Source organism: Cryptomeria japonica, chromosome 5 (genome assembly GCF_030272615.1).
Source record: "Cryptomeria japonica chromosome 5, Sugi_1.0, whole genome shotgun sequence".
NCBI classification, from domain to species: Eukaryota; Viridiplantae; Streptophyta; class Pinopsida; order Cupressales; family Cupressaceae; genus Cryptomeria; species Cryptomeria japonica.
This window is the reverse complement of record NC_081409.1, coordinates 175,487,979-175,505,286: the sequence shown is the minus strand read 5'-3', so window position 1 is coordinate 175,505,286 and position 17,308 is coordinate 175,487,979. Positions and strand designations below refer to the sequence as shown.

The 17,308-nt window shown below is 35.8% G+C and overlaps 1 protein-coding gene across 1 annotated transcript in view; it reads left to right on the top strand.

The window, feature by feature from the left end:
• Positions 1-15,673, top strand: part of LOC131043447 (large ribosomal subunit protein mL43) — a 67,892-nt gene extending 52,219 nt beyond the window's left edge. The window contains exons 3-4 of the mRNA XM_057976644.2: positions 15,028-15,134; positions 15,254-15,673. Of these exons, the coding sequence (XP_057832627.1) occupies positions 15,028-15,134; positions 15,254-15,426 (280 nt within the window). The 3' untranslated portion in view covers positions 15,427-15,673. The remainder of the gene's footprint in view (positions 1-15,027; positions 15,135-15,253) is intronic.
• Positions 15,674-17,308: the final 1,635 nt, after the last annotated feature.

The window sequence follows — 17,308 nt, the reverse complement described above, 5'->3', positions numbered from 1 at the left end:
AATATCATTTTTTATTCCTGTTCCAAAAAATAAAAATTGTTCGTTATTCCATTAAAAAATGAAGAGCTCAAAGGCCTTTTTTGCTCCAATACAAAGTGAGAGAATCAAAAGCCTCCAGGAGAGAACCTTTTACAATCCGTTGCTTTATCAATATATTGGGAAAATAAAGCAGTTCCCTCCCTGTAATGGTCTAATCTGCCCTATGCAAAATTGATAAGACATTTAAAATAATATTATGAAGTCCTTTCAATGAGCGTACATCATTTAACTCATTAAAATGAAGTGAGTTTATATTGTATCAAAAATAAACTTCATAATTAAATACTGAGTCCTTGCTGAAATTGGTAGGTGCATGGTTGTTGTGGCCCTTATCAAACAATTCACATGCATATTGGCTGTAGATGAACATTCCTAAAAGCAACCCATAGTACACCTTATGAACAAGTGTCATAAATAATAATTTTTGAAGATATCTTGTCTCCTCTACAGTTCCAGCTATTCTTATGGTCCTCATCATCATCATTGTCTTACTCTTCACCATTTGCCAAGTTATGCTTCTGATTGTATCGTTCAAGATCTGCTAATGAAAATCCATCATGGGCACATACCAAGTTCACACTATGCTATGGTTTCCTAGCTCTTTCCCAATACAAATCTGGAATCCCACAAGGGTGTCAGGAAAAAGCTTTTGCAGATCCTTTTGTGTCCTCGATAAACTAGCATGTTACGTCCTTATACTGTCCATTCCTTTCTGACCAAATGGCCCAATGCAGAATGCTTCCAACTTGTATGACCACTTGTGCCACATTCTCCAGCTTTAAGCTTGACACCATGAAGGATTGGATCATTGCAAAGCATGTTCCACTACAAAACAACAAACTATGGGATGATTGCATGTTGCCAAAACTAGAATAACTATAGAACTCGCCCCTAGGTTCAAGTATGTAATAGAAACTATTATTTGAGCCTCTAAAAGATAATATTGGATCCATATTATTTCTTTGTATAGTATGGATGAATACCACATCCATGAACACCTCAATCCCATGCTTGTGTGATTCTCTAACTAACGTTTTGAACTTTTTGATTGCATCACATCCACAATTCTTAATGTAGGAGTTGATAGTGAACTCCAAGGAATTGATAGTGAGCTCCTATAGCCCAAGATCACTTGCAAAGCAATAAAATGCCTTCACAAGAGAGTATGGCAAGAATAGAGCTTGCTTGATTATGGATAAAAACTATACAATGATCAATAATGGATAAATATAATATAACCCCTATGAGCTTATGCTGATATGAAGTGTACATGAGAATTTACTATGAGCTTAAGCTGATATGAACTGTACATGAGAATTTACTTATATAGGCAAGGTTTGAGATAGGATTAGACATGATCATGACAAGTGTATTAATCTGATGACACGAGATAACAAACATTAAACGACCTAGGACACAAGAAGTAAATGACATAATATAAGATAAGCTCTAATGACAACTAAGACCTCTAAAAAGATTCCTAGCACCTAAGTAAACTTAATATGTGAATAGGACCTACTAGGTAAACTAATCAGGTAAAATACCTCATTCACACCAACACTCCCCCTTAAGTGCAAGTTAAGAAGTAGTAGACAAATGCAAATGATGCAAGGATTTTGATTATGGGTCTTAACCACTAGTCCATGATAGGTATTCATTTACAAATAATCTTTCACAAACAAAGTAAAGGAGAAAAACTACATGGGAAAAAGCCCTTCTCCACGAGAGAGAATGCAAAAAAAATCATGTACAAGTGATGAATGAAGGACTCCAACATGACCCCCCACCCCCATAAGAGGGAAAGAGAGAGATTATGTACCCCCTCACAATGTGTAATCTCTTGCAAAAATGTTAGATGCTTGGAGACAAAACACAATCCAATGCGTACAAACAATATTCCTCCCCTTGGGAAGAAACAAAACCAAGCATAAATGTAGGAATGGTTCGCATTCTGGATAGGAGTTGATAGGAAGTAGATGTCTCTGAAATCTACTCATGTGTCACCATGTCCATGGAAGATGATGCTACAATCAAATCAGGTACATGTCCAATCAATAAAGGAGGTGACAAACGAGGATCAAGTGGGAACTATTGTGGAACAAAATTTAAAGACAATGATGATTTGCAACAGTTATGTAATGATTGTCATAATAGAGGATGGACAACCCCTCACATGTGTCCTCCAAACAAATTTATCATTTACCTATCAAAGGCTCATCCCACAAAGCTGAATTTGAAAGACAAAGATGGTCCTATTGAACAAGAATGATAGGACCCTCAACCAATGATTATGCACAAGGAATCAATGAAGGTGAAGAATAAAAAACTATCTCTATAGGAGGAGAATTTGGAAGAAACCTCATCATCATCATTATATAAAGACTCAAATCTCGCCAATGTATCAATCTCTTGAATAGTATCATAGTCATATGGTATATTATCTAAAGCATCAAGAGGTACAAGACAATCTAAAACAAGATCATCTAGGAATGGCTATGTATCGCGATCTCCATGTATCTCCCAAATTTTAGTCCAAAGTGCACGAGGACACTAGAACAATAGCATTCAAGGTGTCATCATCAACATATATAGCAATCACTCCTAAGACATGATCCTTTTTGCAACTTCAAGCAAATTTCTTACTATCATTACCTAGAGGGGGAACTATACCATACAAATGTGGCTTCAAATGAAGCCAACGAAGATGTTTTATAATGCCATCTCTCCATTGTTTATAGTTTTTCCGTTTTACGATGATCAGAGAGGGATGAAATATAAAACCCATAATGACCAAGATAAACTCTAAATTTACAAAGATAGCAAGCTTCAACAACAATTACAAACTTCAAAATATGATCAATACCAAAAATGAAGCCCTTCCAAAAAGATAGAACTTCTCCAAGTGTCAGGATGTCCAAGTAATAAGTCAAAATGCAATATTTGCAAAAAATGAATAAAATGTACTTGGAGGTCAGTTTGGAAAAAGCGCATGGATAGAATACAAGAGCTCTTCAATACCTTTCCAACACCGCAAGAATCACAAAGAATAGATAAACAAACAAAAAGTTATGAACTCGAAAGTCCAAATGGGAGATCTGACTTCAAACAGCTATAACTTTTACCGGTAGTAAAATTTGATGATGAGACCTGTTGCATATTTTGTCATTGATGTCAATCGTTGAGCTTCAGGAAAATGTTTTGGATTGTAGTCACAGTTAAGCTACCTGGTTGAGTGCTTGAGCTCCCTACTTGCTTGCTCGAGCTGGCTGTCTACTTGCTTGCTGGAGCTGGCCGTCTACTTGCTTGAGCTGCCTGCTTGGATGGTTGAGGTGCTTGCTTGGTTGGTTCACCTGCTTGCTTGGTTGCTTGAGCTGTGTGGATGTCTACTTAAGTTGCTTATGTGTTTGCTTCATCTGACTGCCTATCTACCTCAGCTGGTTGCTTGTCTACTTGTTTGCTAAGTCAGATTATTTGCCATGTCATCATTCAAAGGGGTCGAATATTATTTAATAGTGGTGGCTTTAGTTTTACGAAGGCGAATATAATTATGGCTCTATTGCATATATATTCCTCTTACTAACAAGTGCCTAGCATTTTCTATTTGGAAACAATTTCATTAATTCGCCCATTCTCTTTTAGTGCGGTGGCTCAAATTCTTGGTAACGTCTTTGTTAATGGGGCGGCTTTGTATCAGAATAATTTTATTTTCATATCCTATTCTTGGTGCGACTGTTATAGAAGCACCTGTGCGTGTGATTGAGGCATGGCAAGTGTCGATTCATGATTATTTTATGTTGAGCTGCGTTAATACTGAGAACATGGTGGCGTAAATTGGTTATGGAAGAAAATCGTGTGTATGTTGCTGTCGCTGTTGAAGAGTAATGGTGTGCTGGTGATTTCAAAAGTTGACTGGGCATTGTTGATTAAGACGGGATTTCTTTTTTGGTCAGTGGGAGAAGAAGATTAGGCAGGTCGTGAAAATGAAGGAGGTGTGGCTGAAGATTTGTATGGAAACAGCATGATAAAGAGTATCGATTGATGTTTCTCTGGAGTTGAACAAATGTTTTGGGTGTGAGTCAAGCATGTATTGAGTGTTCTTGTAAATTGCTAAATGTTTATCTTTGGAAGTAATAGTAAAGTCGAAGTAATATTTAAGTCGAGCATAATATAGAAAACGATATAGCTTTGTTTGACGATGATGGGGTCGGTTTCTGAAGATTATTGTTGAAATGTGCATGAAATTTGTGATGATCGTTGCTAGGCGTTTTGTTTTGGAAGTCGTTTTTTTTTGTGTGGAGTAGTTTGGCAGTCCTTTCTATTGAGCGAGATATTATATATATACTGGTGCAGATTCCTTAATACTTACACACTTCTTTAAGAACACAAGAGTTTCTTAAATGTATGGCTCTGTTGGTGCTACAACAATTATTTGAATTTTGCATTCAGAAAGTGAAGAGCGGTTACTGAGTCGAATAGATTATTGAATGAGTGTGTTGTGTTTTATAAAGAAATCAAGAACAGATCTGCAGAAATAAGATCATTACAGACTGGGAAGGAAGTTTAAAAAGGGGGATTTCTATGGGTTGTGATTTTTGAGTTCTGAGACGAAGTGAGTTAGCATTTTATACCTATTGGGTTGGAACGACTAAGGACTAGTGCTTTGGGGTTTTATCTGCGTGTGATTTCATGGTTTGTGTGGGATTGAAGAAGCTTCTGAATATAAAAAGAATAGACTGGTGTGGTGGTGCTATCTTAGTTTCAATTTTTTTAGTGGATGCTCTAACTGGCATTGGTGCCTCAGCAGTGCAAAGTTGGTGCTCACTTTTGTAATCTAGGTTGGTGCCCATTTTATTTAATGAAAACTATTGTATGCCGTGGTAAAATCAGGTGTTATGTCTTGATGGTTGCTCTTTAAATTTTTATATGGTTTCATGTTGTTAAAAATTTGAAAATTTGAAATACTGATTCACCCCACGCCCCCCTGCCCCAACACACACTCTCGATTTTCCTGTGTGCTCTCAAGACCCACATCACTAGAAAGTGTTGAGAACCAGCTTTCCAACAATATCTCGTTTGTGAAAATCTGATACTCGAGTCAAAAGATATGGCTCTTAGGAAAAACTTGAAGAGCACACAAAAATTATTGAGACAGGTGGGGGGGGGAGCGGGAATTAATTTAAAAAAAAACAAAACATGAAACCTCATAAAAAATAGAGAGAAAACATAAAGACGCAAACACCAATTTTCTCATGGAAAACCCTTTTGTGAAAAAACCACGACACACAATAGCTTTCATTAACAAATGGGCACCAACCCAAATTACAAAAGTGAGCATCAACTCCGATCAGCTAAGGCACCGACCTCAATTTGAGTACCAACTCAAAAACACTGAAACTTGGTAAAATTTTAGAACACACACATCTCCTTCAAAAACTCTTTAACTCAAAACCACATCCTCATTTTCCATCCCCTACTCGATCTCAGACTGAGAAAAACACACCCAGTAGTTGTTGTACCTCTGTATGATATTGTTTTTTTTACAATCTCATGCATCTATCCATTCAATAACATGCTCGACTTAATAGGGATAACATGACACAGTCACAGCAAAAAGAAGATATATTTCTTAGCCACAACCATCACGTTTTCTTCTATCCAAAATTTTCTCACCGCGCATACTCACCTTTTTTGAATTTATGGCAAACACACACCATTTCTGCAATCCTTACATTTTTCTCACACATACTCAACTATACAATAGTGACATTTAGGAAGAATTCCAAAACTGAACTATTCAAAAATGACACCGCCCAACAATTAAAATTATCAATGCACAATAAATTCTTGACAAAAATGGCTTCACACGATCCATTCGATAATATCCTTGCTTCCAACAATATACAGGACTTCAAAAATATGCTCGACACCCATAATGATGAACATTGCACACCTCAATGCATCGACATGTTTCTAAAAGCTCCACCCAGAATATAGTTGCACACATACAAGTCTGAAACCATTAATGAGCCGCACCAACTCATACGTTACAAACGAATCCATCGCACATAAGAAATTTGTTAGAAACGATTATTAATATATGTGATTAACATTTAACTTCGCCACCATATGTAAAATCATAGAAGTCGACTTTTAATAAAAACACCCGATGACATGTCAATTAGTCTGACTTGGCACATGTCAAGAGGTGAAGTAGACAACTAGACAGCTTAAGCAGACACCCAACCAGCTCAAACAAACAACTAAGCAGCTTAACCACGCAACCAAGTAGCTCAATTAGACAACCAAGTAGCTCAACCAAGCAACCAAGTAGCTCAACTAGACAATCAAGTAGCCAAGTAGCTCAACCAAACAAGCAAGTTGCTCAACTAGACAACCAAGTAGTTCAAGCAGGTAGCCAAAATTATTCAACCAAAATCTGATGAATAATGAACAGCTTAACTAATATTTCATTTCAATTCTCTTTTCAGAAACCTTGACAATCATCCTTCGACATCAATGACAAAATATGCAACAAAACTGCCCTATTGGGGCTTGAAGGACAAAAATGAAACTCCTAGGGGCAAGCAGATGGTCGTTGACGTGAGTAAGGGTGTTGGATGGCGGCAACGCTGTCGAGGGAGTTCAAGTAGTGATAATGCCACACATCACTTGACAGTCAGTTGCTTGTCAATTTTAAGACAATTGGATGAAAATTAAGATACAAAAATCTTATTGCTTACTCAAGGTGACATAAACATGCAAGGAATATTTCTTGCAAAATATTTCATTTCTGCATACAATTTTGCGATCTGATTTAACAAGGCTTTTGTACAATTTGTATAGACACCTAACAACAACATTTTGCCAAAACCCTACAAATGCTTCAAAATTTTCTGATGTCCAAAATCAAAGTGTTATATATGAAAATAGGGGTTATTGGGCCTTTTGGACCCAATAATTAGGTCCATTTTGCTCCAATCACCCTCAATTTTGAGGAGTTTGCAGATCTAGAGCTCTAATACCATGTAGGAGTTGATAGTGAGCTTCTATAGCCCAAGATCACTTGCAAAACAAAAGAAATATTTCACAAGAAAGTATGGCAAGATTAGAGCTTGCTTGATTATGGATGCAAACTGTACAATGATCAATAATTAACCAATTTAATACAACCCCAATGATCTTACGATGATACAAAGTGTACATGAGGCCTTGCTTATATAGGCAAGGTCTGAGATAGGATTAGACAAGATCATGATAAGTGTCTTAATCCTATGACATGACATAACAAACATTAAATGACCTAGGACACAAGAAGTAAATGAGATAAGATAAGATAAGATTTAATGACAGCTAAGACTTCTAGAAAGATTCCTAGGACCTAAGTAAACTTAACATGTGAATAGAACCTACTAGGTGAACTAGTTAGGTAAAATACCTTATTCACACCATCACCTCACACCTCCAAGAATTCATCTTCTAATCACCCATAGTAGAGTTATATTGTAGCTCATTAAATTCTAAGGAAGGCATAAGTTCAATGGTGCCTTTAACTACCAATTTGTTCAAGTGGACCAATTTTTTAACTAGATCAAGATATGACCTTGAATGATTAACCTTGCATGATCCATGTTTGTAAAATCACAATCACACATTTCATAAATATAAATGTCTTTTTGAACATGCCAATCAAACTTATTGTCAAGGACATTACCATTTACAAATTTTCGATTTGTGTGTAGGTATGGATGGCATTGGTAAAACTTAAAAGGTCATGGAAGTTCAATATTATACCTACCCAATGCATTTGCTTGCAAGTTCGAAAGCCTTTTTACTTTTTAGTGATTTTGATCCACACAAATTCTGCAATTATTTTAGTCCATGGGAAAACAATTCTAAATAGTTCACATGGCTTGTCTATGCTTCCACGATTTACATACATGTGTACCATGACCCTTGTAACTACAATGTTTGACAAAATCTCTTCTACTGTGTCCACTTTGACGGATATTCCCATTTTGTGCATAGATCGGGAAGAGATTTTGGTAAAGGTAGTCGTGACTATATAGTTTTTATAGCTTTTTTAATGAATCCTTTAACACATGCATCAGAGTTTTGGGAAATACAATAACTATTGAAACCAACATTTCTATATGGGAACTTTTAAAATCTTCTCAATGAATTCATGCACGTGTTGGTGAGTTACAATGTATTCTAATAGTTTCAATCATTGATAGTTTTTAAAAATCTCTTAAGCCTTTCAATTAAAAACAATGTCAAGGATTGAGTGTTTACAAGAACTCGCTACTTTTCAACCGAATTAAATTGGTTTTGGGAATTTCTAAGGTTTGTGAACTTCCCAACCGGTTGATAATATGGTTCGTAGGACCTCTAAGCCTTTGACATGATGTGAGAATGCATTCATTTAATTTTTTTTTTAAGGCTCCTCCAACAAATCTATTTTGTGTAAATCTTGTGTTTGTTGTAGTTTGCACGATGACATTTCTTTAAGGCATTCTATTGAATGTTCACGGCTTGGTCTATGCTTTCACAATTTGCATGTATGTACATATTTGATAACAATCTTCTATCCTTTGTGCCTTGTTAGATACCTGCCTTGTTTATTATTTTGCCTCAATTCATCCAGCCTTGCATAGATTTCCTTTTGTTTGTGGGTGGGATTTGTCTCTTGCAAAAATTGTATCACCTTGTCCTTGACCTCAATTAAGCCATGCCTGTATTCCTTTTTAAGTATGCAAACCTTCATCGAACCTATGTTAGATCTACCAACTCACTTGTTGCAGCATAAATGTTAGAGAGCAACATATATGTTACATCATTTTTTGGTTCAAACTCAGGTGTGCACTTTTGCCGCTCATCTAGTTAGCTCAATATTATTATGGATTCTGCATGCACCAAGAGAAGTTCACCACACAACAATAGTATGATAAATTGCTCTTATTTATTCAAGTACCCATTTCAGCCTAGAGTTCAACCATGCAAGCACAATGCTCAATTGTTAGCATAATGCCATGGTCTTGAATCATGGCCTTAAATAGTTCATGACAGACCTTCACCAAACCAACACGGCTACATGTGACAAGAACACTAACAAAGGTGATTGGATTAGGCTTGATGCCTGTCTTTTTTTTGCATCTTTTCAAACAGTTCAAGGGCTTCTTTTTACAAAAGCATGTTGTGAATATCTTGTAACCATTGTGCTCCACAACATGATATCCAATTCATTTACACTATCAAACACTTTGCTGGCATCCTCCAAAAGATTACATTTTGAATACATGGTAATAAGCCTGCTTCCCACATAAACATCTGCATTCATTTCAATCTTAACAACATAGGAATGAAGTCTATGCCCCATTAACATCTTGTGGCCCTCATCTGCCCCCCTACATTGGTTTACATATTCACTTGCTCCTTGAACATCTTTCCGAACTGAAAAACAATCTCAACTCCAAACACCTTTCTATTTATCAATTGCAGATTCTCTAACATTGGTAGTGCCAAGGAATTTTGTCTACTCAATGTATTTAGCTAAAGTGAAGATTTGTGAAATGGTTTTCTGGAAAGCACGAAAATTATGTAGCATGGCCAATACAAAAATCCGATCCCTTATTAAGAACAAAAGAACCTCCAACATATTATGGTGAATTTTGTAGTTGTGTTTGGACACTATCAGATTGTGAAAGTAGGAAAGACAATCATAAGATAACAGCAAGGTTCTTCAATAAAACCATGTTGCATGCAAGAATATCCAAAAATGGCGTTGACATTGATTTGACAAGTGATTTTGTAAGAACTAATAGCTAGCTTTGATGCCATGTTGGAGTTGATAGTTAATCCCACAACTCCTATCACATCTTTAAAGAAGAAGCTATGATTACTGCTATGCAAACTTGAGAGAGATTGATGCAAGAAAGCATGAGAAATATACCTGTATTGACTTAATAAACCTAAATAAACTTGGATAGATTACAATGAATACAATTAATGCTTATAAAAGCATTAAGATAAAACCTTAGATTTAAACCTAGGTGAGGATTAAATTAGAACATAACAAGTGTCCTCATCTTAGAACTTGAGATAACATGACCTATAATTTGCTCAACCTAAATATAGAAAAGCTCTCCTAAGTTTAGCTTAAATGTAATAAAGTAATAGGGTACCTAAGTGATTAATGATTGATTAATCAATTACTAAGGTAATTACCTAATGACTCTAACAGTCCCTTAAGATCAACTTAAGGAGAAGCTAAAAACCTAATGATGAATGCAAATATTGATGCATGGATGGGTCTCGGCTACAAGGCTTGATGAGGCACCCATGTACAAACAAATGCAATCTCTCATAAACGGAGAAAAAGAGAAAACCGCATAGGAAAAAAATCCTCTCCAAAAGAGAAACGAAATAAATGCACTGGTGAAAGAAGGATAGGAGGACTCTATGTGATCCTCTAAGGACTAATTTTTGTCACACAAGTACAATAGATGCCCCCCTCATAGGAGAGAAAATAAGGATATGAATCCCCCATAAAGAAGTAGCTCCTATGCCAATGATGAACACTTGAAGATAGAACACGGTCCATTGCCTACAAACAACATTTCTCTCCTTAGGAAGAAACAGATCCACTAGTGATTGGAGAAGTCATTCCCATAAAATGGATGAGTTAGGAATCCAATTCCAAATGATGTGTACCTCTAAAAACTGCTCAAATGTTCTTATGTCGATCTAAAAACTTGTGAAGATTGATGTAGAACAAGTTGCAAGGGCGATGAAGATGGTGTGCTAACAATGATGATGTGGCTATTAGCAAAGAGGAGATGAATCTCCTCAAGATAATCCTCCAAATATGTAATTTGTGACACAACACAAACAAGGATGATATGTCTGCAAGGTAGAAATCTCAAGTAGCTATGTTTGGAAGATTATGGATGTCCTATTGCACTGAATCAATGGAGGCCGGGGATGTGGCGATACCAAGATGATAAAAAACAACAGATGATTAATAATGGGTCTCAATGTGAGGAGTAGGAATCGGGAGACAAGCCTCTGATTTATTAGGATGTGCAAAACCTATGATATACTTAAGCTCCTTTAAAGTATCATCATCAAAGGGCATGAAATCTGCATGTTCAAGGGGACCGAGACAATCTGCTGTAAGATCCTTCAGGAATGGAGAGAAATGAGGGTCTCCATACATCTCGCAAAGTCTAGTTCAAAGTGTGTGGGGACAATAAATGTGCCTTACAACAATCATAGTGTCAGGATCAACACTAGAACAAATAATGTCTACAACATGGTCAATGACAATACCCCAAGCTGGTCTACCCCCTTATGTGGTTGGTTTAGGTATCAGTCCATATAGATAAGGCAAACGATCAAGCCACTTGAAATACGTCAAGATGTCATTTCACCAAGACTCATAATTATCCTCTTCTAGGATGATAACAAAAGGATGAACAAAAAAACTCATGATACCTCCTCAAATGAAAATATTAGAGACCAATGACCTCAATGCATGTAAAGAAAATCAAATGAAGTCATCTCATGCAAACAGATCCTTTCCAAATGCCAAAATGTCCAAGTAATTGACCAGAATGTGAAAACACAGAAAGCTGAATAAAATATACTTGGGGCAGATTCTGGAAATAGTGCCATCCTATGGATCTCTTCTCCTTGTGGCATATGGGGAAAAATTGTTTCTTCAACAAGTCTCTGAAATCTTCCCATTTGGAGATTGGTGGAACCCTTTTTGATTTCAAAGAAGTAGTAGGAGCTTTGTACCAATTGACTGAATGACTGGAGAGTTTCAAAAGTTTAAAGGAGATTTGCTATTGTAACTTCATCTTGTGCAAACTAAAATGGACCTCCATTTGTGCAATCCATTGTTCCAATTTCTTCATGGTAACTTCACCATCAACTTTGAAAAGTACATTGTTTCCACCTGAAGATGTCTCCTCTTGTTCAAAATCAGTCTTCTTAAGTGGCTTTTCCTGTTCTTGTTTCTTAGCCATACCAAACTTTTAAGTTATAGCTTGAAGAATGCTTTCTAACATTTCTATTTTTCCCGTAGACCAGGAGAATCTTGAAACACCCTCTTCTAACTTTCTAAACCCTTACCATCAGGTTCAAAGTGTACACCCTTCTTCTCTCCTTTGGACATATTTTTTTTGGTTCTTCCATAATGATATTATTGGCCCTTCTTTTGTTCTGGACTTTGACACAGACTAGAGGCAGCTTTAATCTCTAAAATTGGTCTCCATCAGCTCCCTTTTTGTCTACATTGACATACCTTGCTTTCAAATGGTTATTTATGCTTGTATCATATGGTTTTATGTTTTCCAACTTGTATAGGATTTACCCATTTTAGTTTGAATCCCCAAATCACACATTTTCATTATTTTAGTGTTTGTTGCTTTTTTAGCTCCCATTGTTTCTTTCAGTTCTCTTACTTTTTAACAATAACTCTTACTTTGAGGCTCTTCAACTTACTTTGGTCATTCATGGATGTTAACATGATATCTTTGTTCCTTACACATTGTCACTTGACTCTGGTTCAGTTTGTGCTGGTCAAGGATCAGGCTACTTTAGAATGTTTGAGCCTCAACACCAGCAACAACCTAGGTCAAAGTATTAATTTTCCACCATGTTCAACATTTATAAATCTCCACCTTTCTCCTCTAACTGGCACTTGTCCACCGAACAAATTTTAGAAACATATTTAGCTCTTTCACCTAGTTATAAGCTTTTCTTCTTGACTGGAGATAATATTATACTGGGTCAAGCTGCAATATGGCAATCTGTCAACCTTTCAAGATTGCAATTTATATGTCTTCCAGACATTCTGAGCCTTCTGTTGTAGTTATCTTCTTGTGTCTCCTAGGATGCTTTCTAATTCTTTTGTGCTGGATGGAGTCCTTTTTTATCCTTGAACCTCAATTCGTTATGATGAGTGATGATCACTTCTGATTGTTAGTCTTGTGGTTCCATAAATATCTTTTGCTTGTTTCCAGCAGCATGATAGTTACTGACAGATCACTCCATATTGTTGGGATTCAACGAGATTTTCAAAGTATTCAAACACTTTCCAAGTACAGATGAAGTGAGACCAGAAACTCAACTTGCAAGTTTGGCCAAGTTTAGCAAGTCTTTGTCTGTGAATATAAGTGAGATTAACAAGATTTGTAAAAAAATGTTTAATACTTTCTGATTTTCTGATCTCATGTTAAAGCCAAATATAGGTCTGCAGAGTCCAAGTCTCATTATTTGCTCTGTTCTAAACTTACACATTGGTATGTTCTCTGTAAACCGGTTGCCAAAGCATTGACAGGCCTTTTGATTGTGAGAACTATTCCTGGGAATTCATTAAGATCCATCCTTGGACATTTCTAAAGTCTTGCAACTCAAAAATGCAGTTTGGTGACTGACACTCATCTTCTGCTATTATTCTTCAGTTATTTATTGTCATTTGACAGCAGAGCCATTATTGCAAGGAATCTGCATGGAATTCTTGGCACCCAATGGATCAATTGGAGTCGTTTGACAATTGAAGTTTCAGCAATTGATATTGTGCAGAAACAATTGTTTTCCTGAATATTTTTCAGACAAGATTAGGCTCTAGAGACCATTTGTATTTGTAATAGATGTAGACAAGGTTTCACAGCCAAGGCAGAGTTAGTTGCATCTAACTAATGGATCTAATATCTCTTCATATTCGTGTTGCAGTATCCTCCAGTTAATGCAAGGGTGTGTTTTGAAACCTACATTATTATGAAATTTTAGAAGTAGCTCATTTCAATGAGGACTATGATATTGATTTATTTAGCTTTATAGGACCTTCTGAAGTAAGCCAGTGGTGAGCCCACCACCATATTTCAGCTTTGATCTTTCTACTGAGCGTATTTCATTGAGTTTCTGTCTTTTCTTTAAATGAAGAGATTATGTAGTATTAATGGTAAGAATTATTGTGATCATTTATAGCACTTTCTGAACATGTCTTGTCCTTTTAGTAGATGTTTCGGCATGTTAATATTTCTGGTCCTTACTAACTCCTATTCAGATGCCTCTTCTTGTATTGTTACAAGATAAGATTTAGATTTTCAACCTAATAAATTATAGATGCCATGAGAAGGGTATCACTGATAAATTGCAGATCACTGATGGTGGGCATAGTCTTCATTTTATCCTATCGAGGCAGTGGTTGATGTTAGAAATATGCAAGGTCCTGTTAAGAGATTCAATCATGATAATAAATAACTTAATAAGTAGGGAGCTGGAGGGTCTCCATGCCTGAGCTTGCATGGAAATAGTTGGGTGGCCACACTGGATGCAAAAACCTACTAGTCGGGAATTGCATTGTAGCTATAGCTACAAATCCATAGTGATGGAAATTCAAAATTTAATTACAAGATTTGTAAATGAAACTTAAGTTGCATTTGTCAAAAGGCCTTAGTAATGTCTAGCTTAATGATCAGACAAAGATTTTTCACAGGATTAAAAGCACGGACAGATTCTTCAACTCTCACAAGTTTGTCAAGTATCTCCACCTCTTTCATGAAATTAGATTGTGGTTCTTTAATGATTTTCTAGAATAATGGCTATGGAATTAAATTTTTTACTTTTATTCTCTTGCTTTGCACTTTCTATCAACTAAGGATGAGTCTGGTTCATTTCTTGATTTGTAAACTGCTGTATTTCTGTTGAGTAGGCAAGCAATGTTTGAGAGGAAGCACCATATTGATTACTGTATGCCATGGTGAATTAACCATTGTGATATGATAAACTTCAAATCTCAATTTACTTGTGGAGTTGCTCGTTAGCATTTTGTAATGGAACACCATGAAAATGTTTTCAGGCGCTTATTGTGTAAGACTAATGTTAATATAATAGTGTCTGAGTTTGTTGTCGCATCAATAGTCAAGAAAAATATTTGGAGCTGTTTTTATTTGATGTCTTGCAATTGTTAATGTGCAGAGAGTTCATTGAATCTCAGCTACCCACATTCAAGCAGCAAAATCCTCAATTGGAAGTTGTCCCATTATTGAAGCGGGGAAAGCATCCGCATTTGAGAGGATATTATAGTGAGCTTTGCTATATTTAACCTGCATTTTAGTACTGCATGTAGACTGCAATATCTTAAGAGATCACTGAAGCCAGAAGCTTCTTGTCGTCTGATGTAAACTGTTGATCTAATGTGTAGGGGACAAAACCGTACGAATAGACTGTGTCAAAAATATGGACCCTGAAGATATTTTATTACGAGCGATGAGATTTCGAAATGCCCTAGGAGCAGAAGTGAGGAAACTGAAAAATCGGCACATGACTAAAAATAGGAGTGTTCAAGGAACTTGGACTACAGCTACCAAGATCTAAATCTTGTGATTACAAGTACATGCTCAGTTTGAAATGCTCAAACCTAACTCTTATGTTAAAGGTAGAGTTTATAACTCAGAAATCTTTGACATTTTATGCAAAACTAGCCCTGGAAATCTGTGGCTTAAACATTATTTTCTCTCTTTTGAATGCTAGTCATGAGCATGTAGTTTGATCTGGGAAATCTAACTGTGACTAAATGGTGTTCATTGGCTTCACATGGTATTAAAATCTCATTCTTTTGTTCTTTCTAAGAATATCTATAGTTTCTTAGTGGTGAATCAGGTTAGGATTTTGATATCTTGGATAGAAAATGAATTTGTTCTGTCCAATATGTGCAAAATTGAGCAATTATTTGGGGATGGAAACATTTTACCACATAATTTGGATGGTCTCAGACATATCGTTGGCAAACTATTTATGAATTGGTTTGTCATTATGATATCTAGGCCCGAATATTTGATTTATGAAACATTCATTTTCACACATTGTATTTGAGGATAAGAGGAAAACAATAATAAACATTATGAAAAGATTTTATGATGAGTACTACATGTTTTAGTTTTCAATCTTCCATCGACATTGTGTGATGAACCAAAATTTTGATAGGAAAACATGCCTATAGAGCTTTGTGAGACTATGAAAATCAGCAATGGATTGACTTTTAGTCTTATTTATAAATGCAAAAAAAACAGAAAAAAAAATTGTTGGAGAAAATGTGAGTTGTTTGTGTGAGGGAGAGGTAGAGCAGAGAGAGAATTCAGATTTGGTATTAATTACCCTAATAGTCCATTTTAAAATGGATCTGATGTGTTTGAGAGTTACTTGAAAGACTTTGTCACATCCCTTAGGAACCCTTGTATTTCTTGCTAAATCCCTAATTTGGATTAGGGAATGGAACTTTTATTTGCAAAATGTTATTGGTTCGCATTTGTGTGTGGGGGGGTGTGGGAGAGATGGTTATGAACCCTTAATGCTTAATATTATCTTTGCTATTATAGTTATTTTATTTGTCAAAATTTAATTTACTAATTACATTTTTTATTAACGTGAACTAATATTGGTTTGGTGAAATTGTGCAAGGAATATGGTTTGATTGTAGGTACCTTAGGTCCAAGGTGAGACGGAGCTTGTGGTTCTATAGATAGAGATAGATGGATCGTAATGCCAACTCTAGCCTCAAGACCTTGTCAGTAACTTATGCTCAACTTTAGGTAGGTAGCAAGTATGTAGAGTGTTATTATTCTTACCTATAGTTTTAGTTTGAGCTTGCAAGGATTGTCCAAAACTTGTGTATAACCTTGAGATTACATTGATCTCTCTACTTATTTTATGAAGGCTTGATGCTAATCTCAATTTGAGCCCAAAAACCTAATGTAAGATTAATGCTTAGTCATTATAATACATACATAATATTAAACATGGAAGCAAATATAGAACACAAAGCTAAAGAGAAAATAAAAACAAGGTAAAAGAATTTGGTTAAATAAAAAAAAGAAAAAAAAAAAATGAAAGATAACTATAAAAAGTAAATAATTAAGTAGGGATAGAATGACACCAGTAGAGAATGTAGAGATGAATAGACAAGATCAGTAGAGAATGTAGAGATGAATAGACAAGTAGGAGACTTGTTGAAGAAGGATTGATCAGAGAAAGCTTAAGCCCATGCGTGGTACCTATTGTACTTGCATTGAAGAAAGATAGGATTAATTATAACTCCATCTCTAAGCTTCATCAACTCTTCTTGCATCTTGGGTGCTAGTGTTAGAATTATTAGTCTTTTCTTTTGCTTGAAAGGCTTAGCATCTTGTTTTAAAGGAATCACACGTTGGAAGAGATCTTCTCTATATGCCTTTAAAGTATCATATGATCAAGCAAAGAT